This window comes from Haliotis rubra, unplaced genomic scaffold (genome assembly GCF_003918875.1).
Source record: "Haliotis rubra isolate DU_JTF1 unplaced genomic scaffold, ASM391887v1 Scf135, whole genome shotgun sequence".
Lineage (NCBI taxonomy): Eukaryota > Metazoa > Mollusca > Gastropoda > Lepetellida > Haliotidae > Haliotis > Haliotis rubra.
In genome coordinates, this window is record NW_025765281.1 from 856,040 (window position 1) to 880,276 (window position 24,237).

Genomic DNA, 24,237 nt, shown 5'->3' on the forward strand with positions numbered 1-24,237 from the left:
ATGCCATGACATGTAGCAGCACCGCACTACCATCATCTGTCTGTATGTTTCTACCAGAATGTCCTGACATGTAGCAGCACAACACTACCATCTTCTGTCTGTATGTTTCTACCAGAATGTCATGACATGTAGCAGCACAACACTACCATCTTCTGTCTGTATGTTTCTACCAGAATGTCCTGACATGTAGCAGCACAACACTACCATCTTCTGTCTGTATGTTTCTACCAGAATGTCCTGACATGTAGCAGCACAACACTACCATCTTCTGTCTGTATGTTTCTACCAGAATGTCCTGACATGTAGCAGCAGCTCATCAGTGTTTCTCTATTTACACGAGAACGTCTGTATGACACCCGTGCTAAGACAAACACGTAGCCACCCTCTCTCATCTATACACAGTCCACGTGGATTCTGAATACAGTCCTTGGATGTCAGCAGATTTTGTACAAACTGTCCTGACTCAGTCAGATGGATGACTCTGTGTAAATTGAAGTCTGTAACCAGGATGTCGCCTGTGCTGGTACTTGTGATACCCTGAGGAACCTCCAGTGCTGTGTCTCCTGTAGGGCTGTAGCTGAACACCACATCTCCCTCGGGGGTCAGACACACGACACACTTGGTTCCACTGTCAGACACCAGGATGTTACCTGTCCTCGTGGTACTGAGGAAGTCGGGATACTGTAAGATGTTGTTACCTTTGTGGAGTGGACTGATAGACCTCAGCACGTTTCCTGTCATATCCAGGATATCAACACAGGGAGGAGACCAGGAACTAGCTGCTAGTGTTGATGGTGTCAGGGACGTTATACCCCCATACTGTTTGATGGTTGTGATGGTTGTCAGTAACTCTAGGTCTGGTTTGACTTTTATTGTTACAATCTGTTTGGTGTCTGACACAGTGACAGCTACCTGATCGTGGGTCAACTTCGTGATACCATAGGGATCTCCATCAAGCAGGAGCTTACTGTGGCCTGGCTGATTGTTGCTGGTGTAGAAGGACTTCACACTCTTGTTGTTGTAGTCGGTGACTACAACCGTGTCTCTACCACCCACCACCACCACTGTCACTCCCATAGGCAGTGATGTACGTGTATCGTCGGCTACTGTGATGTCCATGGTGTCGTGTAACACAAGAGTAACCTTCAGGTCCTGCACACTCTCATACAGGACCTCTATCTCACCCAGCTGTAGATCGCCCAGTGCTTTACTCAGCTTGTCTGTGTCCTGTCTGAATGTGACACTGGCTATTCTTCCTCTCTCCTTCAGGTCAGCGTCTCCGACAGCTTCCACATCACCGGCCTCACATCCCTGATACATCTCATACACATCCATGTCACACTCCGATTGTAGAGCCTGGTCTATCAGCTCCGTCTGTTGTTGGTACATCTGTACTGACATCTCACCTGACTTTATGTCTGCTTTCATTTGTCCGATGTATTTGCCTGACATCTCTTTTAGTTCATCAAGAAGTCTCCGTTCCTTGAGTTTAATCTGTTGTATCGCCTTGACAGTTCCAGAGTTAATATACGATTCCATTTCTTTAAATCGAAATGTTTCGTCTTCAACCTTGAATTTCTTTGCCTCGATCTCTTTGTTGATTTTCTCCTTTCTCTGTGACAAATTGCCCGTCGCCCGCGTCAGTGCTGTTTTCATTGCCTGCATCTCTGATTCCAAGCTGACCACAGAGACACATTGCCTGTGGTAGATGGTACAACAGGTTTGGCAAACTGCTTTCCCGCAATCTTTACACAACAACTTAACACTTTCATCCTTGTGTTCTTTACACATGACCATCCGCCTTCGTTTAACTTTGACCTCCCCAGACAGGTCAGTGACATCGTGGTGACGAGCTGATGGGATGCGGTTGTGAATTCTGACGCATCTCCCACATAACGCATCATCACACACATAGCACCAAACAGAGGCAGGAGTTGTCTCCCCTTCCTCTTTACAATAGCTGCAGCAGGTTGTATCTGAAAGATGAGGTTGTACGTTGTAGGTGTTTAACGTTCAGTACACTGGTGTATCGATGACAGATTGTACAAAGTACCTGAACACAAATAACATCTGTCATGTTGGCTGTCAACCACTGATATTATTATGATGCTTGGAAATACAGATACATATTTTTATCTCACATGCTATTATTTGAAGTCATTATGGTGAAATAGACTATACTTCCGAGTCATTATGATACGGAGGTATTTAACACGTGTCTACCTTTAGATCCCGGACCAAACGAGTCCAAGAGTCCCTGGATGAGAAAGATAGGTTTGACGTCATCCGCCCACTCCTCCACGGGTCTCTCAGGGTCGGACACTTTCGTCATCTTGCTGCAGAATGGACAGAGGAGGGACTTGGCACTGATGGCTTCTGGTCTGGTTTTGGTGTAGTTGACGATACATTTCCGACAGAAGGTGTGATTACACACAAGTGTACATGGATTACTGAAGACGCCGGAGCAGATGATACAGGTTAAGTAATGTTCCGTCAGCTTCTGAGAGGTAGCCATCTGAAAGAGGACATGAAGCATTGATTGTTTAGGGGCTGCAAGGATTCGCCGTGCAGAGTTGCGTCCCTTAGACGTGCCAGTAACCTATGATTGCTGGAATCCCACCAGATTGGTCTTGATTATGGTTTTGGTAAGTTCTATCAAAACTGGAGATCTGACGTAAAGAGAAGCCCGAAAGGGCTTTATTAGAAATACTTAACAGATATTCCTTCATTTGATAACTATCTCCTTCTGCCTAAACAAATACACTACCCTCTTTGGAAAATACAGAACTTGTAACCATAATCTGCCTGTCGAGGTTGGCTGTTGGCTTGGCATAGAGAGAGAATTTAGGACATGTAAACTGTGTATGTCGCCAGCTATATAGCTGATGAATTCCACTATCTGTTTAAATGTGAAGTTTTTTTATGAATGCAGATTCAAATTAATTCCAAATAAATACATACAGTTCCCTAATATAATAAAGTACAAAAACATTTTGAGTAGTAGAAATCTAAAAGAAATCAAGAACCTTGCACAGTTCATCTGTAGAATAGGTAAGTGCCTTCCAGCGTGATTGTATATATGAGTATAGAATTTCTGATACGGATTTTATATTTATCTGTCTAGACTTATACATAATTGTTTTCAGTCACAATATCTTAATGTCGCCAGTTATCTGTATAACATAACCGCCATCATGTAAAGTACAAATTATTGTTATTTTCGGAAAACGTTTCTCCTGTACCACCGTGGGTGGTTCTTTTGAGAATAAATGAATCCAAGAATCCAACGTTTCCTCATAGTAGTACTCGTGGGTTTCGCTGTTTAGCCTATAAACAAACAAACAAACAAATCGATCTGTCAATCAACCCTACTAATCATGAACAGTTTTAGTGAATGAACTCATAAACGTGACACGTTCTACCAACACAGTGTTAAATCCTGCATTCCATTTGTTTTTCATCAGTGTCGAAAAAAAGTACGAAAATTGATTCCACCTCATCATAGAAAATATAAACGTGACTGGCTTTTGTTTTAGGTTAATTCTGATAGCAAAATTCTGTCTCAAAAGCTACATCGCTGTTCAAGACATAATGAGAAACGACACACAAAGCACGGTGATACACTGTCAAGTAGTACACGGAATCTGACCATCCAATCCACTTCGTCACCTCTGTGTATCCTGCATTCACGAATGGACTTACTGAGTTTACTTTGAAACACGTAGAGATTACAGAGTTGTATCTCGCTGAAGATATAAAGCCATGCTTGTGACGATATATATACGCTAGAAAACCCCTCTGAATGTGTGTATGGAGAGTATTACTTTATCACATACTTCATCACCTCTGTGTATAGAGAGTGTTACTTTATCACATACTTCATCACCTCTGTGTATAGAGAGTGTTACTTTATCATATACCTCTGTGTATGGAGAGTGTTACTTTATCACATACTTCATGACCTCTGTGTATGGAGTATTACTTTATCACATACTTCATCACCTCTGTGTATAGAGAGTGTTACTTTATCACATACTTCATCACCTCTGTGTATAGAGAGTGTTACTTTATCATATTCACAACCTCTGTGTATGGAGAGTGTTACTGTATCATATACTTCATCACCTCTGTGTATGGAGAGTGTTACTGAATCATATACTTCATCACCTCTGTGTATGGAGAGTGTTACTTAATCACATACTTCATCACCTCTGTGTATGGAGAGTGTTACTTTATCACATACTTCATCACCTCTGTGTATGACGAGTGTTACTTTATCACATACTTCATCACCTCTGTGTATAGAGAGTGTTACTTTATCACATACTTCATCACCTCTGTGTATGGCGAGTGTTACTTTATCACATACTTCATCATCTTGTCACCACAATTAAGAGGTTTCGAAAGTATATTCGTGTTAATTTCACTCCATGTTGATATCGTTAAACTGTAAACACAACAGGTTCAGTTTTTCGTTCTTTCCGTATGTCGCTTGGCCGGTCCTGTAAGTGTGACATAAATGAACTTTGTTCACCCCGTGCACCGAGGCACGGATTCGTGTAAAAGTCTTTAACATTGTCCGAGTATTTTGACCAGTCTGGGTGTCTACAGCGAGGGCCATGAAGGCGATAACGGTGCATCATTATCATAACGAAAGTAGGGTTATATCTAACTTCCGGGTTGAGAAGAGGGTTGAAATTTAGGATTTATGACCCTGTAATTCCAACAGAGTGTTAAGATTTCACACGTATAAGTATTTCCAGGCAATATATACGTTTCTATGATATTTACATTAGCACACAAATGTCCTGTTTCAACCTCAACAGTGAGCTTGGCGCTTGTATGAACCAGTTCAATAACGAAAGTACAAGCATACGAAATAACTGACATTGTATATTCTACAAACAGGGAATTTCTCGTTTTAAACGTGTGTATATTATGTGACTTTTCGTCAGATATGTCATCATTCGAACCCAAAATTATTCTCAAATCAATATCCGCCCTTCAGAGGTACGAAATATCGTCTCTGTGTTTTCGAGCACACAGCACCTACCTTCTCGGCTCGGTAGTCAAGAGCGGTGTAGAGGGAAATTGTACCCCAGGTGTAAAACATCTCCTCTATTCATATGATTACCTCGGTTCTCGGAAGAGGTTACCTGGCGTACGTAGGGTAGGGGTAAACTGCTGGATAGTATTCAATGCGTATTCTTATAATCGACAGGTTTAATGGAGATGGCGAGCTGCTGTGGATGGTTGCAGAAAGGGAATTCCAACGGGCTGAATTTAGGCAGTACATAGTCAACATTGCTGAAGTTCAATGGTGCAGCGTCCTACGATATCAATATAGGAATAAACTTGTGTTTGTTTTAAAGCACGGTACATCAAGGTACACTTTGCAGTTCTACTTAACCTTCAAATTTAAAACGCCACAGAATACCCAGTCTCAAATATCCTATCACAATAATAACTTTGTGTCATTCTAGTTGAAGCAGGAAAACCAGTGGTTGACAGCTTGAGTCTCCACACTTGAGGTCATGATGACGTCATCAGCTACGTCACTATGCCTGACCACTTCATCCCCCTTAGAGTAAGTTCTTAAGATATATAGTGTAGTAACCTTGACCTAGATTCACCACGATACGTAGATATATTTGGAAGGGGTTCTTGGATGTGCTGGGCTTAACACAGCTTTGCACAGTATTTGAAAGGGGTCTTGGGTGCGCTGGGTGTGACACAGCTTTGCACAGTATTTGAAAGGGGTTTTGGGTGTTCTGGGTTTAACACAGCTTTGTACAGTATTTGAAAGTGGTTTTGGGTGTTCTGGGTTTAACACAGCTTTGTACAGTATTTGAAAGGGTTCTTGGGTGCACTGGGTTTAACACAGCTTTGTACAGTATTTGAAAGGGTTCTTGGGTGCGCTGGGTTTAACACAGCTTTGTACAGTATTTGAAAGGGTTCTTGGGTGCGCTGGGCTTAACACAGCTTTGCACAGTATTTGAAGGGGTCTTGGGTGCGCTGGGTTGAACATAGCTTCACACCGTATTCCACTTGTATGACGGCGTGTCTGCTAAATGTGAGTTAAACCTGAAGTGATCCAGGTGATTGTGACGACCCTACAAACATGGGTGCGGTGCTGACACACCCAGATCAGGACGACTCTGGGATTCGAACCCACAAAGGAAGGCATTCTGGCTCGCCTAGAGGATGAAACTATGAGCAACAATTATTCTGCCGGCTTAGACCACTGTGACACCAGTTCCCCCCCCAAATTCTGAGTGAGTGAGTGTGGATCTTCCCCTAAATCTGAGGAAAGTCAACAGCATAGTTGTTTAAAGGAGACTGCCCTGTTTTAGTTAGTAAATATCTTTTAATAAATGTCGTAAATGTCAACCAGGACAGAGAGCCTGCCCTCCCGATCCTGTTAGTTGCCTCTTCCGACAGAACAGACAAGAACAGAGTCACCCTAAGCAACCAACACAATCAAGGTGACTCAGCCCACAGACTACCAATCTTCACAGACTTCTCTGTAGCAATATAGGAACATTGGGTCTTGATAGTGACTGGTATTTATCACATGGGAGAATCTGCAAGAACACAAAACAATGACGTCATGACCACACAATGGAAGATGAGGATATGGAATACCAGTGGGAATAAATTCCATGAGGATTATGAACTATCTACAGATGAACATTATATGACTATTTGTTTGTTGTGTAACGCCGCACCCAGCAGTATGTCGCCTAACTAATCGAGTCAGACAATCCAGCGATCAACAGCATGAGCATCGATCAACACAACTGGGATACGTTGACATGTGTCAACCAAGTCAGCGAGCATGACCACCCGATCCTGTTAGTCGCCTCTTACGGCAAGCATGGGTAACTGACTTCTAACCCGGATCTTCACGGATCAAGCCGTGTGAAGTTGATCTGTAGATATAGTCTAGATCAGACAATCCAGTGACTGACATGCTGAGCATCGACCTCAGCAAACAGGATACGGTAACATACAGCAACCACGCCGTAACACAAGATCCCTTCTGTTTCCTCTTACAACCACCTGATGTATTGAGGCTAACTTCTACCCTATGACATCACAGTTGTAACTAACAATAACACACCTCCAATAAGCCACACACACAGTCCAGAATTACTATCGTCCTGGTCTATATTCCACCCTTGCTGTGAAAAGTCCATCGTTTAACATGACACTATTACGTGGTTTTCGTAGTCATAGCAACGCAGTTGCAGTTTCCAGGAATATATCCACAAATGTCTCTAGATAAGATGGCATGTGTCAACCAAGTCAGCGAGCCTGACCACCCCATCCCGTTAGTCGCCTCTCACAACAAGCATAGGTTGTTGAGGACCAATTCTAACCCAGATCTTCACGGGTCAATCTATGTGAAGTTGGTCTGTAGATATAGTCTAGATCAGACAATCCAGTGACTGACATGCTGAGCATCGATCTCAGCAAACAGGATACGGTAACATACAGCAACCACGCCGTAACACAAGATCCCTTCTGTTTCTTCATTCAATCACGATTTCCTGATGGTAGTTCCTACCCTATGACATCACAGTTGTAACTAACAATAACACACCTCCAATAAGTCTCAAACACAGTCCAGAATTACTATATACGTCCCGTTCCATAGTCAACCCCTTTTTACGTGGTTTCCGTTGTCATAGCAACGCAGCTGCAGTTTCCAGGAATAATTCCATAAATGTCTCAAGACGTCTCTCTTCGTCCTAAGTTATATTGACATTACTGACAAAGGTCAGGAGCGTAAACAGTTTACTGTTGGTACGGATGCCGACGAGCATGGCAATGGTCATGACAAATCGGATGATAATCGGGATTCGAACCTGTGATCGGCGTATCCTACTACACCTTAAAATATACAATTCCCATCCGTTTTGCCATCATGGTAACCTGTCTCGCTCTCGGACTTCATCAACGGACAGGTAAATATTTAAGGGTGTAATGTCGGTTGACATCTTTATTGATTTCAAATCAAGATCCCTGGAGATCGGACTGTAACATGGCAGAAAGAATGTTGAAGGTCAAGACTGTCTGCCATCTTCATCACCGCCAGGATCAGATGAAGCTGGGTCCACGCATATAGTTACACGACAGTTATCCTTCGTTTGTGTCCACTGATTACTTTCACAGTATTGTGATTTTGTCAATGCCTCCACAATAGATTTTCAGTTTTCTGATCCCTTTCTGTGTCCCGGAGCCGTTGAAGTCTTCAAAGTTGACAATTCCAACACCGAGATTGTACACATGGACACCGAGCTGTGGTACTGAGTGTTACAGACATCCCGATAGGCAGTTCCAGAGTGTCATTTCTGTGTGAGATCGAAACAGTCTCTGACGACTTCATTGTAAGGGGAGCAGCGAGGTTTAAATTTGTCTGCAGAATATATGTCTTAATACAAGGGTTATGCATTTGTCAGACAAATGCATCGTAAATTCTTGTTATTGTTTACGTAATATATCAAGTAATATATCATATCACGGGAATGGTGTCCACTCTAACCCCTACCACACACTTTCAATTTCATACATAAATTAATAATAATAATGACAATTTATGAAGCGCTCTTGCTAGTACAATGTATATCTTATATAGCGCCTGTATCATCCACGCTCTTGCTAGTATAAGGTATATCTTCCATAGCGCCTGAATCGACGCTCTTGCTAGTATAATGTATATCTTATATAGCGCCTGTATCCACGCAACTGCTAGTATAATGTATATCTTATATAGCGCCTGTATCCACGCTCTTGCTAGTATAATGTATATCTTATATAGTACCTGTATCCACGCTCTTGCTAGTATAATGTATATCTCACATAGCGCCTGTATCCACGTTCTTGCTAGTATAATGTATATCTTTTATAGCGCCTGTATCCACGCACCTGCTACTATAAGGTATATCTCATATACCGCCTGTATCCACGCTTTCGTTAGTATAATGTATATCTTATATAGCGCCTGTATCCACGCTCTTGCTAGTATAAGGTATATCATATATGGCGCCTGTATCCACGCACCTGCTAGTATAATGTATATCTTATATAGCGCCAGTATCCACGCTCTTGCTAGAATGATGTATATTTTACATAGCGCCTGTATCCACGCTTTTGCTAGTATAAGGTATATCATATATGGCGCCTGTATCCACGCACCTGCTAGTATAATGTATATCTTACATAGCACCTGTAACCACGCTCTTGCTAGTATATTGTATATCTTACATAGCGCCTGTATCCACGCTTTTGCTAGTATATTGTATATCTTATATAGCGCCTGTATCCACGCTCTTGCTAGTATAATGTATATCTTACATAGCGCCTGTATCCACGCTCTTGCTAGTATATTGTATATCTTATATAGCGCCTGTATCCACGCTCTTGCTAGTATAATGTATATCTTACATAGCGCCTGTATCCACGCTTTTGCTAGTATATTGTATATCTTATATAGCGCCTGTATCCACGCTCTTGCTAGTATAAAGTATATCTTATATAGCGCCTGTATCCACGCTCTTGCTAGTATATTGTATATCTTATATAGCGCCTGTATCCACGCTCTTGCTAGTATAATGTATATCTTACATAGCGCCTGTATCCACGCTTTTGCTAGTATATTGTATATCTTATATAGCGCCTGTATCCACGCTCTTGCTAGTATATTGTATATCTTATATAGCGCCTGTATCCACGCTCTTGCTAGTATAATGTATATCTTACATAGCGCCTGTATCCACGCTTTTGCTAGTATAAGGTATATCATATATGGCGCCTGTATCCACTCACCTGCTAGTATAATGTATATCTTATATAGCGCCTGTATCCACGATCTTGCTAGTATCAGGTATATTTTACATAGCGCCTGTATCCACGCACCTGCTAGTATAATGTATATCTTATATAGCGCCTGTATCAACGCTCTTGCTGGTATCAGGTATATTTTATATAGAGCCTGTATCCACGCTCTTGCTAGTATAATGTATATCTTATATAGTGCCTGTTTCCACGCTCTTGCTAGTATAATGTATATCTTACATAGCGCCTGTATCCACGCACCTGCTTATCTATGCTCAAAGCGTTAACACATTATTACCCCGGTTAACCCAAGCTGTCTGTGATGTTCTAGAATGTTGACAGTCATATGATTTATTTGCCGCCAGCTACCCATTCACTGCTATAGTCCGTTTGGCTCAAAAGTGGACCGATGAATTGCAATCTAACTCGAAAACTAATAAACATATAATACTCAATGAAACGCTGATCATAATCAAAACATCACACAAACTCTGTGATTTGTTTGCAGAATTTATGTCCTAAATTTAAAAAAGTTGTTTAACAAATTATCATTAAAATATTGACATATTTCACTATTTGTTGCGATGGAGGAGTGCAGAGAAAGGGACAGTCAGAAGTTAGAGAAGCACGTGCACAAGTACCGACAAAGTTATTGATTCGTTAACCTGCGCTGTGCCGTCTCCATCCTTTCTCGCACACCTGGCTGTAGTTTTAGGACATAAATTCTGCAAAAAACTCGCAGAGTTGGTCTGGTGTTTTGATTATGATCAGTGTGACACTCCCGATATATATTGCTCGGACCACAGGGGCTTGTATTGCTGAAAATAATACGTCCTGGGTCCTACAAGCATACATATACGTATAAAGAAGGAAAGGGATGTAACGCATACAAACTTGTCCCCTTCACGTAATAGTGTTTGTCATATTACCAAGACATTCAGTCGTCCGTAAATTAGGCAGGTCGATCGCAAACCAAACAGGACTTATTTGACGCCATGTTTTAAACTAGCTTAACCTTGTTCTTTGTAGCTATCAGCAGATGCGCATGCGCGGATGACTATATCCGGTTGACTTGTTCCTGCATTATTGACTTCCGTGAGGATACAGACAAGCGTTTCATTTGCGTAACACGCGCCTTTGAATAGCCCCGCAAACCAACGGGAATCTAATTATTAGGAGAGATTGAGCCCCGAGTTGAAGGGTAATTGATTTAATTTGCCCAGTTTGTGGACTGTTCTGTGCTGTAAGGAGCAGGTTGGAGAACGATGTGCTTTGAAGTTCTCCTTAAATTAGATTTACGCCAAGCCCCACGGAGGATAAGTCGGCTGTTTGATGTCGTCTGCTGCGGGAGTTGCTCCGATTGGAACGAATTAATTGCGACATGAAACGGACAAGTGATGCCAACACATAACTCAGATGGAAAGGAGGTGATCGTTGCTCCCATCACGTAATCGCTGTTTTTCTTCCGTTTCTCAGAGATTTTATCCCCGTGTAGCTGACATGCGCAGTACTGCTAGTCAAGGACGTTGACACGACCTCACTAAAATGTTTCTACACCGGAGGATAGAGAGGAGGATCTTCTTTGTACTTGAGAGTTCGATGACTGCATGGTCTTACTAAAACAACACAATCAGAAACTCATTTACGCTTTTAAATGAAAGTTGAAACGCCGAGAAACCATGGAGTGCAGTCGGACACAATCGACGTGTTCTTCTTGTGTTCCCTTTACACTGTGTATTCTAGCTGAGTTCTGGAGAGCTAATTATGAGGCTAATTGTAAACTCGGTTCATCAATGAAGCTATCGACCAGCGTGCTCCCAGCTACTCTGAAAACACAACCAGACCCCCGAGGCTCATGTCGGTCACGTGACATGAGTCATGCTCCAACATTGATCAAGTTACGTCAGTGATCGTCTTGCTGTTGGGTGTGGTCAAAATATGCCGTCCATTCACTTAATGGAAGGACACACGTGTAAGAAATATATGATCTGGATAATAAAATCATTCATCTTGTTTTTCATGTACAGCTACAGTTTAATGTCGCGTTCAAGATTATGGCGCGTATACAGCAACGTCAATTCTCATCGTGTAATTGTGTTATCGGTTATATAGTTCTAGACCACAAGGTAACACCCCGTCCCTGTTTTATCCCCTAATTCCGAGCTCATGCAGTGCAACAAGAACCATCTTACAACGTCTGTTTGTGTGATGAGGTCTGGGACCGAACTACCTGCCTTCCGCTCTCCGGGCAGACGCTTCATCCACTAGACTACGGGTGTGGTCCCTTATTAGAAGTACACAATACATCCCACGGGGTCGGTCCTGTGTCAGATGGTCCGAGATAGGATGTGTCCCCATCTGTCTGTGCTGGACATGAGGGGCGACTGGGATCGGGTGGTCAGGTTCGCGGACTTGCTAGATTGCCTGTCTGGCAAAAATTCAATTAATTACGGGCAACCGTGATATATCTGGAACTGTAGCACATTGCTGAAAGCAGTTCGGTGCTCATGCTGTTGAACACTGGGATGTCGGGTCCAGAATCGGCTATTTACAGACCGCCACCATGAAGCTATAATACTGAAGATAAACTGTAGAACCTTGCTGAAAGCAGCCTTAGCATGATAGATCGGTGCTCATGCTGTTGACCACTTGTCCAAACTCGGCTATTTACAGACCGCAGCCATGTAGCTGTTGCATTTCTGAGTGCGGCGTTAAACAACAAACAAACAAACCTTATTTTAACAACAAAGCCTTCAGCATGTAATGCGTGTTTACATTAGCGAATATATCAAATACTGCATGCTATCTGCAGATACTTATAACACACAAAGAGAATGAGAAATGTCAACGTGAAAGAGGATATGTAAAATGTAAACAGTCAAGGTAGGTTTCTCTGATTGCAACATGACACTACCTGTCGTATCTGTTGTAAAGTCTTCACCTAATTAGATAAGATACGGCAAGCAGAAGTCATTTTGACATTCGGACTAAATCCCGAGTGGAGATATTCTACTCATTGTAAATCTGATTTGTTTATGTTATATCAGGTCACGTTGGCGTTATAGGGAAGGGAAACCCGAAGTAATGCAGTTGTTAGACGTGTAACACTTTGGTTAAAGTCTTGAGCATAAGTGAGTCTCATAACATGAACAAAACCGGGATTCGACTCCTGTCAAGCGGATCCATACACTGGTAAGGGACGTAACTGGGTACATTGAACTCAGAGGGTCTATAATAATTTATCTGTACAGTTAACAGCTGAAACCTATAAACTTTTCAGCCATTGTATACAAATGCTGAAAAACTGAAACCTACAAACTATCAAACCACTATCTACAAATACCTAAAAGTGAAACCTATAAACTATCCAACCACGATATACAAATACTGAAAAACTGAAACCTATAAACTATCCAACCACGATATAAAAATACTTAAAACTGAAACCTATAAACTATCCAACCACTATATACAAATACTGAAAAACTGAAACCTACAAACTATCCAACCACTATATATAAATACTGAAAAACTGAAACCTATAAACTATCCAACCATGATATACAAATACTGAAAAGCTGAAACCTACAAACTATCCAACCACGATATACTAACTTAAAATTTGACTTGGCTATACTTGACAAATTGTGGTTCTTTGGAACAACGTGTCGGCCTATCCCCGCTACAAGTGCTGAAGTATGTGGCAGATCTTGTGAACACAAGAATCCGATTATGTCAACAAAATCAGTAAATTACAGACGAGTCCAACAACAACCAGAGGGCATGGAAACACCTGTATCTTACTGACGTCACCAGAAGACTGAATGCACCCAGATCTTATCAACACAACAACCAGATCATGGCAACATTTTACATCAGTACACAGCAGCCGTCGCTTTCAGTTTCAACAAAATCAGTAAATACACGTGTGACAGCTTCATCACTTGATTGTATGGTCTGATTACCTGTCACCGTCGCATGGCAGTTACTTTGTGATGTATGTTTCTACCAGAATGTCCTGACATGTAGCAGAACAACACTACCATCTTCTGTCTGTATGTTTCTACCAGAATGTCCTGACATGTAGCAGCACAACACTACCATCTTCTGTCTGTATGTTTCTACCAGAATGTCCTGACATGTAGCAGCACAACACTACCATCTTCTGTCTGCATGTTTCTACCAGAATGTCCTGACATGTAGCAGAACAACACTACCATCTTCTGTCTGTATGTTTATACCAGAATGTCCTGACATGTAGCAGCACAACACTATCATCGTCTGTCTGTATGTTTCTACCAGAATGTCCTGACATGTAGCAGAACAACACTACCATCTTCTGTCTGTATGTTTCTACCAGAATGTCCTGACATGTAGCAGCACAACACTATCATCGTCTGTCTGTATGTTTCTACCAGAATGTCCTGACATGTAGCAGAACAACACTACCATCTTCTGTCTGTTTGTTTCTACCAGAATGTCCTGACATGTAGCAGAACAACACTACCATCTTCTGTCTGTTTGTTTCTACCAGAATGTCCTGACATGTAGCAGCACAACACTATCATCTTCTGTCTGTATGTTTCTACCAGAATGTCCTGACATGTAGCAGCACAACACTACCATCATCTGTCTGTATGTTTCTACCAGAATGTCCTGACATGTAGGAGCACAACACTACCATCCTTTGTCTGTGTGTTTCTACCAGAATGTCCTGACATGTAGCAGAACAACACTACCATCATCTGTCTGTATGTTTCTACCAGAATGTCCTGACATGTAGCAGGACAACACTATCATCTTCTGTCTGTAAGTTTCTACCAGAATGTCCTGACATGTAGCAGCAGCTCATCAGTGTTTCTCTATTTACACGAGAACGTCTGTATGGCACATTTGTGAAGACAAACACGTAGCCACCCTCTCTCATCTATACACAGTCCACGTGGATTCTGAATACAGTCCTTGGATGTCAGCAGATTTTGTACAAACTGACATGACTCAGTCAGATGGATGACTCTGTGTTGTCTGTAGTCTGTAACCAGGATGTCGCCTGTTCTGGTACTTGTGATACCCTGAGGACACTCCAGTGTTGTGTCTCCTGTAGGGCTGTAGCTGAACACCACATCTCCCTCGGGGGTCAGACACACGACACACTTGGTTCCACATTCAGACACCAGGATGTTGACTGTCCTCGTGGTACTGAGGAAGACGGGATACTGTAAGATGTTGTTACCTTTGTGGAGTGGACTGATAGACCTCAGCACGTTTCCTGTCATATCCAGGATATCAACACAGGGAGGAGAGCGGGAACTAGCTGCTAGTGTTGATGGAGTCAGGGACGTTATACCCCGATACTGTTTGCTTCGATCTATCGATCATGGAGTGAATGAACTGTTACTTTATCACATACTTCATCACCCATATAGATGTGTAGCTGTGTATTCTGAGCAGAGTGTTACTTTTCATCATACATACTTCATCACCTCTGTGTATGAGAGTGTTACTTTATCACATACTTCATCACCTCTGTGTAGAGTGTTACTTTATCACATACTTCATCACCTCTGTGTATAGAGTGTTACTTTATCACATACTTCATCACCTCTGTGTATGGAGAGTGTTACTTTATCACATACTTCATCACCTCTGTGTATGGAGAGTGTTACTTTATCACATACTTCATACTTCATCACCTCTGTGTATAGAGAGTGTTACTTTATCACATACTTCATCACATGTACATAGAGTGTTACTTTATCACATACTTCATCACCTGTGTATGAGAGTGTTACTTTATCACATACTTCATCACCTCTGTGTATAGAGAGTGTTACTTTATCACATACTTCATCACATCTGTGTATGGAGTGTTACTTTATCACATACTTCATCACCTCTGTGTATAGAGTGTTACTTTATCACATACTTCATCACCTCTGTGTATAGAGAGTGTTACTTTATCACATACTTCATCACATCTGTGTATGGAGTGTTACTTTATCATATACTTCATCACCTGTGTATAGAGAGTGTTACTTTATCACATACTTCATCACCTCTGTGTATTTATCAGTGTAGAGAGTGTTACTTTATCACATACTTCATCACCTCTGTGTATAGAGAGTGTTACTTTATCACATACTTCATCACCTCTGTGTATGGAGTGTTACTTTATCACATACTTCATCACCTCTGTGTATGGAGAGTGTTACTTTATCACATACTTCATCACCTCTGTGTATAGAGAGTGTTACTTTATCACATACTTCATCACCTCTGTGTATAGAGAGTGTTACTTTATCACATACTTCATCACCTCTGTGTATATGATAGTGTTACTTTATCACATACTTCATCACCTCTGTGTATATGGAGTGTTACTTTATCACATACTTCATCACCTCTGTGTATAGAGAGTGTTACTTTATCACATACTTCATCACCTCTGTGTATGGAGAGTGTTACTTTATCACATACTTCATCACCTGTGTATAGAGAGTGTTACTTTATCACATACTTCATCACCTCTGTGTATGAGAGTGTTACTTTATCACATACTTCATCACCTCTGTGTATGGAGAGTGTTACTTTATCACATACTTCATCACCTCTGTGTATAGAGAGTGTTACTTTATCACATACTTCATCACCTCTGTGTATGGAGTGTTTCTTTATCACATACTTCATCACCTCTGTGTATAGAGAGTGTTACTTTATCACATACTTCATCACCTCACATACTGTATGTAGAGAGTGTTACTTTATCACATACTTCATCACCTCTGTATAGAGAGTGTTACTTTATCACATACTTCATCACCTCTGTGTATGGAGTGTTACTTTATCACATACTTCATCACCTCTGTGTATAGAGAGTGTTACTTTATCACATACTTCATCACCTCTGTGTATAGAGAGTGTTACTTTATCACATACTTCATCACCTCTGTGTATGGAGAGTGTTACTTTATCACATATCACTTCATCACATACTTCATCACCTGTGTATAGAGAGTGTTACTTTATCACATACTTCATCACCTCTGTGTATGGAGAGTGTTACTTTATCACATACTTCATCACCTCTGTGTATAGAGAGTGTTACTTTATCACATACTTCATCACCTCTGTGTATAGAGAGTGTTACTTTATCACATACTTCATCACCTCTGTGTATGGAGTGTTACTTTATCACATACTTCATCACCTCTGTGTATAGAGAGTGTTACTTTATCACATACTTTATCACATGTTACTTTATCACTTCATCACCTCTGTGTATAGAGAGTGTTTACTTTATCACATACTTCATCACCTCTGTGTATGGAGTGTTACTTTATCACATACTTCATCACCTCTGTGTATGGAGAGTGTTACTTTATCACATACTTCATCACCTCTGTGTATAGAGAGTGTTACTTTATCACATACTTCATCACCTCTGTGTATTGAGACTGTTACTTTATCACATACTTCATCACCTCTGTGTATGGAGAGTGTTACTTTATCACATACTTCATCACCTCTGTGTATAGAGAGTGTTACTTTATCACATACTTCATCACCTCTGTGTATAGAGAGTGTTACTTTATCACATACTTCATCACCTCTGTGTATAGAGAGTGTTACTTTATCACATACTTCATCACCTCTGTGTATAGAGAGTGTTACTTTATCTTTATCACATACTTCATCACCTCTCACCTGTGTATAGAGTGTTACTTTATCACATACTTCATCACCTCTGTGTATGGAGAGTGTTACTTTATCACATACTTCATCACCTCTGTGTATAGAGAGTGTTACTTTATCACATACTTCATCACCTCTGTGTATAGAGAGTGTTACTTTATCACATACTTCATCACCTCTGTGTATAGAGAGTGTTACTTTATCACATACTTCATCACCTCTGTGTATAGAGTGTTACTTTATCACATACTTCATCACACTCTGTGTATAGAGAGTGTTACTTTATCACATACTTCATCACCTCTGTGTATAGAGAGTGTTACTTTATCACATACTTCATCACCTCTGTGTATGGAGAGTGTTACTTTATCACATACTTCATCACCTCTGTGTATAGAGAGTGTTACTTTATCACATACTTCATCACCTCTGTGTATAGAGAGTGTTACTTTATCACATACTTCATCACCTCTGTGTATAGAGAGTGTTACTTTATCACATACTTCATCACACTCTGTGTATAGAGAGTGTTACTTTATCACATACTTCATCACCTCTGTGTATAGAGAGTGTTACTTTATCACATACTTCATCACCTCTGTGTATAGAGAGTGTTACTTTATCACATACTTCATCACCTCTGTGTATAGAGAGTGTTACTTTATCACATACTTCATCACCTCTGTGTATGGAGAGTGTTACTTTATCACATACTTCATCACCTCTGTGTATAGAGAGTGTTACTTTATCACATACTTCATCACCTCTGTGTATGGAGTGTTACTTTATCACATACTTCATCACCTCTGTGTATAGAGAGTGTTACTTTATCACATACTTCATCACCTCTGTGTATTTATCACATACTTCATCACCTCTGAGTGTTACTTTATCACATACTTCATCACCTCTGTGTATAGAGAGTGTTACTTTATCACATACTTCATCACCTCTGTGTATAGAGAGTGTTACTTTATCACATACTTCATCACCTCTGTGTATAGAGAGTGTTACTTTATCACATACTTCATCACCTCTGTGTATAGAGAGTGTTACTTTATCACATACTTCATCACCTCTGTGTATGGAGAGTGTTACTTTATCACATACTTCATCACCTCTGTGTATAGAGAGTGTTACTTTATCACATACTTCATCACCTCTGTGTATAGAGAGTGTTACTTTATCACATACTTCATCACCTCTGTGTATGGAGAGTGTTACTTTATCACATACTTCATCACCTCTGTGTATAGAGAGTGTTACTTTATCACATACTTCATCACCTCTGTGTATCACATACTTCATCACCTCTGTGTAGAGAGTGTTACTTTATCACATACTTCATCACCTCTGTGTATAGAGAGTGTTACTTTATCACATACTTCATCACCTCTGTGTATAGAGAGTGTTACTTTATCACATACTTCATCACCTCTGTGTATAGAGAGTGTTACTTTATCACATACTTCATCACCTCTGTGTATAGAGAGTGTTACTTTATCACATACTTCATCACCTCTGTGTATAGAGTGTTACTTTATCACATACTTCATCACCTCTGTGTATAGAGAGTGTTACTTTATCACATACTTCATCACCTCTGTGTGTAGAGATTTAGTGGTTACTTCGTCATCATTCATCACAAGGCTTCCACTCCACTGTGATATCGTTAAACTGTTCAAATCACATATTGTGACTCTACCAACTGTGTGTTCATGATTTAGGATATATTCGTGTTAATTCCACTCCATGTTGATATGGCCGGATGTCACTTGGGCATGTAAGTGTGTCACAAATGAACTTTGTTCACCCCATGCACCGAGGCACGGATTCGTGTAAAAGTCTTTAACATTGTCCGAGTATTTTGACCAGTCTGAGTGTCTACAGCGAGCGCCGTGAAGGTGATAACGGTGTATCATTATCATAACGAAAGTAGGGTTATATCTAACTTCCGGGTTGAGAGGAGGGTTGAAATTTAGGATTTATGACCCGGTAATTCCAACAAAGTCTTTAGATTTCACATGTATAAGTGTTTTAAGGCAATATATACTTTTCTATGATATTTACATTAGCACACAAATGTCCTGTTTCAACCTCAACAGTGAACTTGGCGCTTGTATGACCCAGTTCAATAACGAAAGTACAAGCATACAAAATAACTGACATTGTATAATCTACAAACAGGGAATTTCTTGTTTTAAACGTGTGTATATTATGTGACTTTTCGTCAGATATGTCATCATTCGAACCTAAAATTATTCTCAAATCAATATCTCAGAGGTACGAGTCTCTGACTTTCCGAGCACACAACACCTACCTTCTCGGTTGGGTCGTCAAGAGCGGTGTAGAGGGAAATTGCACCCCAGGTGTAAAACATCTCCTCTATTGCTATGATTACCTCGGTTCTCGGATGGAGGTTACCTGACGTACGTGGGGTAGGGGTAAACTGCTGGATAGTATGCAATGCGTATTCTTATAATCGACAGGGTTAATGGAGATGTTGTGAGGTTGTGGATGGTTGCAGAAAGGGAATTCCAACGGGCTGAATTTAGGCAGTACATATAGTCAACATTGCTAAAGTTCATTGGTGCAGCGTCCTATGATATCAATATAGGAAATAGACTTGTGTTTGTTTTAAAGCACAGTACATAAACGGACACTTTGCAATTCTACTTAACCTTCAAATTTAAAACGCCAGAGAACACCCAGTCTCAAATATCCTATAACAATAATAACTTTGAGTCATTCTAGTTGAAGCAGGAAAACCAGTGGTTGACAGCTTGAGTCTCCACACTTGAGGTCATGATGACGTCATCAGCTAAGTCACTATGCCTGACCACTTCATCCCCCTTAGAATAAGTTCTTAAGATATATAGTGAAGTAGGTGAAGGGGTTCTTGGGTGCGCTGGGTTTAACACGGCTTTGCACAGTATTTGAAAAGGTTTCTTGGGTCCGCTAGGTTTAAGACATCTTTGTACAGTATTTGAAAGGGTTCTTGGGTGCGGTAGGTTTAAGACATCTTTGTACAGTATTTGAAAGGGTTCTTGGGTGCGCTGGGTTTAAGACAGTTTTGCACAGTATTTGAAGGGGTTCTTGGGTGCGGTAGGTTTAAGACATCTTTGTACAGTATTTGAAAGGGTTCTTGGGTGCGCTGGGTTTAAGACATCTTTGTACAGTATTTGAAAGGGTTCTTGGGTGCGGTAGGTTTAAGACATCTTTGTACAGTATTTGAAAGGGTTCTTGGGTGCGGTAGGTTTAAGACATCTTTGTACAGTATTTGAAAGGGTTCTTGGGTGCGCTGGGTTTAAGACATCTTTGTACAGTATTTGAAAGGGTTCTTGGGTGCGCTGGGTTTAAGACATCTTTGTACAGTATTTGAAAGGGTTCTTGGGTGCGGTAGGTTTAAGACATCTTTGTACAGTATTTGAAAGGGTTCTTGGGTGCGGTAGGTTTAAGACAGTTTTGCACAGTATTTGAAGGGGTCTTGGGTGCGCTGGGTTTAACATAGCTTCACACCGTATTCCCTATGACTCCGTGTCTGCTAAACGTGAGTTAAACCTGAAGTGATCCAGGTGATTGTGACGACCCTACAAACATGGGTGCGGTGCTGACACACCCAGATCAGGACGACTCTGGGATTCGAACCCACAAAGGAAGGCATTCTGGCTCGCCTAGAGGATGAAACTATGAGCAACAATTATTCTGGCGGCCTAGACCACTGTGACACCAGTTCCCCCAAATTCTGAGTGAGTGAGTGTGGATCTTCCCCTAAATCTGAGGAAGGTCAACAGCATATTTGTTTTAAGGAAACTGCCCTGTTTTAGTTAGTAAATGTCGTTTAATAAATGTCGTAAATGTCAACCAAGACAGAGAGCCTGCCGTCCCGATCCTGTCAGTCGCCTCTTCCGACAGAACAGACAAGAACACCCTAAGCAACCAACACAATCAAGCTGACTCAGCCCATAGACTACCAATCAACATACGAGAGGACTTCTCTGTAACAATATAGGAACATTGGGTCTTGATAGTGACTGGTATTTATCACCATTTATCTCCAAGAACAGAAAGCAATGACGTCATGACCACACAATAGTAGATGAAGATATGGAATATCAGTTTGAATTAATTCCATGAGGGTAATGAACTATCCACAGATGAACATTATATGACTGTTTGTTTGTTGTTTAACGCCGCACCCAGCAGTATGTCGCCTAACTAATCGAGTCAGACAATCCAGTGATCAACAGCATGAGCATCGATCAACACAACTGGGATACAATGACATGTGTCAACCAAGTCAGTGAGTCTGACCACCCGATCCCGTTAGTCGCCTCTTACAACAAGCATGGGTTGTCGAGGACCAATTCTAACCCGAATATTCACGGGTCAATCTATGTGAAGTTGTTCTGTAGATATATTCTAGATCAGACAATCCAGAGACTGACATGCTGAGCATCGACCTCAGCAAACAGGATACGGTAACATACAGCAACCACGCCGTAACACAAGATCCCTTTTGTTACCTCTTACAATCACATGATGTATTGAGGCTAACTTCTACCCTATGACATCACAGTTGTAACTAACAATAACACACCTCAAATAAGTCTCAAACACAGTCCAGAATTACTGAATACGTCCCGTTCCATAGTCAACCCCTTTTTACGTGGTTTCCGTTGTCATAGCAACGCAGCTGCAGTTTCCAGGAATAATTCAACAAATGTCTCTAGACGTCTCTCTTCGTCCTAAGGTATATTGGCATTACTGACAAAGGTCGGGAGTTTAAACAGTTTCCTGCTGGTACGGATGTCGACGAGCATGGCAATGGTCATGACAAATCGGATGATAAACGGGATTCGAACCTGTGATCAGCGTATCCTGCTACACCTTAAAATATAAAATTCTCATCCGTTTTGTCATCTTGGTAACCTGTCTCGCTTTCGGACTTCATCAACGGACAGGTAAATATTTAAGGGTGGAAGTCGGTTGACATCTTTATTGATTTCAAATCAAGGTCACTGGAGATCGGCCTGTAACATGGCAGAAAGAATGTTGAAGGTCAAGACTGTCTGCCATCTTCATCACCGCCAGGATCAGATGAAGCTGGGCCCACGCATATAGTTACACGACAGTTATCCTTCGTTTGTGTCCTCTGATTACTTTCACAGTATTGTGATTTTGTCAATGCCTCCGCAATAGATTTTCAGTTTTCTGATCTCTTTCTGTGTCCCGGAGCCGTTGAAGTCTTCACAGTTGACAATTCCAACCCCGAGATTGTACACATGGACACCGAGCTGTGGTACTGAGTGTTACAGACATCCCGATAGGCAGTTCCAGGGTGTCATTTCTGTCTGAGATCGAAACAGTCTCTGACGACTTCATTGTAAGGGGAGGGCAGAATATATGTCTTAATACAAGGTATATGCATTTGTCAGACAACTGCGGCGTAAATCCTTGATATTGCTAAGGTAATATATCAAATAATATATCATATCAAGGTAATGGCGTCCTCTCTAATCCCGACCACACACTTTCAATTTCATACATAAATTAATATTAATAATGATAATGACTATTTATAAAGCGCTCTTGCTAGTATAATGTATATCTTATATAGCACCTGTATCCACGCTCTTGCTAGTATAAGGTATATCTTATATAGCGCCTGTATCCACGCACCTGCTAGTATAATGTATATCTTATATAGCGCCTGTATCCATGCTCTTGCTAGTATAATGTATATCTTATATAGCACCTGTATCCACGCTCTTGCTAGTATAATGTATATCTTACATAGAGCCTGTATCCACGCTCTTGCTGGTATAAGGTATATCTTATATAGCGCCTGTATCCACGCACCTGCTAGTATAATGTATATCTTATATAGCGCCTGTATCCACGCTCTTGCTAGTATAATGTATATCTTATATAGCACCTGTATCCACGCTCTTGCTAGTATAATGTATATCTTACATAGCGCCTGTATCCACGCTCTTGCTGGTATAAAGTATATCTTATATAGCGCCTGTATCCACGCACCTGCTAGTATAATGTATATCTTATATAGCACCAGTATCCACGCTCTTGCTATTATCAGGTATATTCTATATAGCGCCTGTATCCACGCTCTTGCTAGTATAATGTATATCTTATATAGAGCCTGTATCCACGCCATTACTAGTATAAGGCATATCTTATATAGCGCCTGTATCCACGCACCTGCTAGTATAATGTATATCTTATATAGCGTCTGTATCCACGCTCTTGCTAGTATAATGTATATTTTATATAGCGCCTGTATCCACGCTCTTGCTAGTATAATGTATATTTTATATAGCGCCTGTATCCACGCACCTGCTAGTATAATGTATATCTTATATAGCGCCAGTATCCACGCTCTTGCTAGTATAATGTATATCTTATATAGTGCCTGTATCCACGCTCTTGCTAGTATAATGTATATTTTATATAGCGCCAGTATCCACGCTCTTGCTAGTATAATGTATATCTTATATAGTGCCTGTATCCACGCACCTGCTTATCTATGCTCAAAGCGTTAACACATTATTACCCCGGTTAACCCAAGCTGTCTGTGATGTTCTAGAATGTTGACAGTCATATGATTTATTTCCCGCCGGCTACCCATTCACTGCTATAGTCCGTTTGGCTCAAAAGCGGACCGATGAATTGCAATCTAACTCG

General features: G+C 41.0%; 1 protein-coding gene across 1 annotated transcript; it reads right to left on the minus strand.

Annotated features, from left to right (window-relative positions):
- Window positions 1-220: 220 nt before the first annotated feature.
- Window positions 221-19,875, minus strand: LOC124267967. Its single transcript, XM_046702965.1, has 3 exons — window positions 19,853-19,875; window positions 2,224-2,515; window positions 221-1,976 (listed from the first exon to the last, which is right to left on the minus strand). Exons 2-3 carry the CDS (start codon window positions 2,513-2,515, stop codon window positions 328-330), a joined length of 1,941 nt encoding a protein of 646 aa, XP_046558921.1. The 5' UTR covers window positions 19,853-19,875; the 3' UTR covers window positions 221-327.
- Between the last annotated feature and the right edge of the window lie 4,362 nt (window positions 19,876-24,237).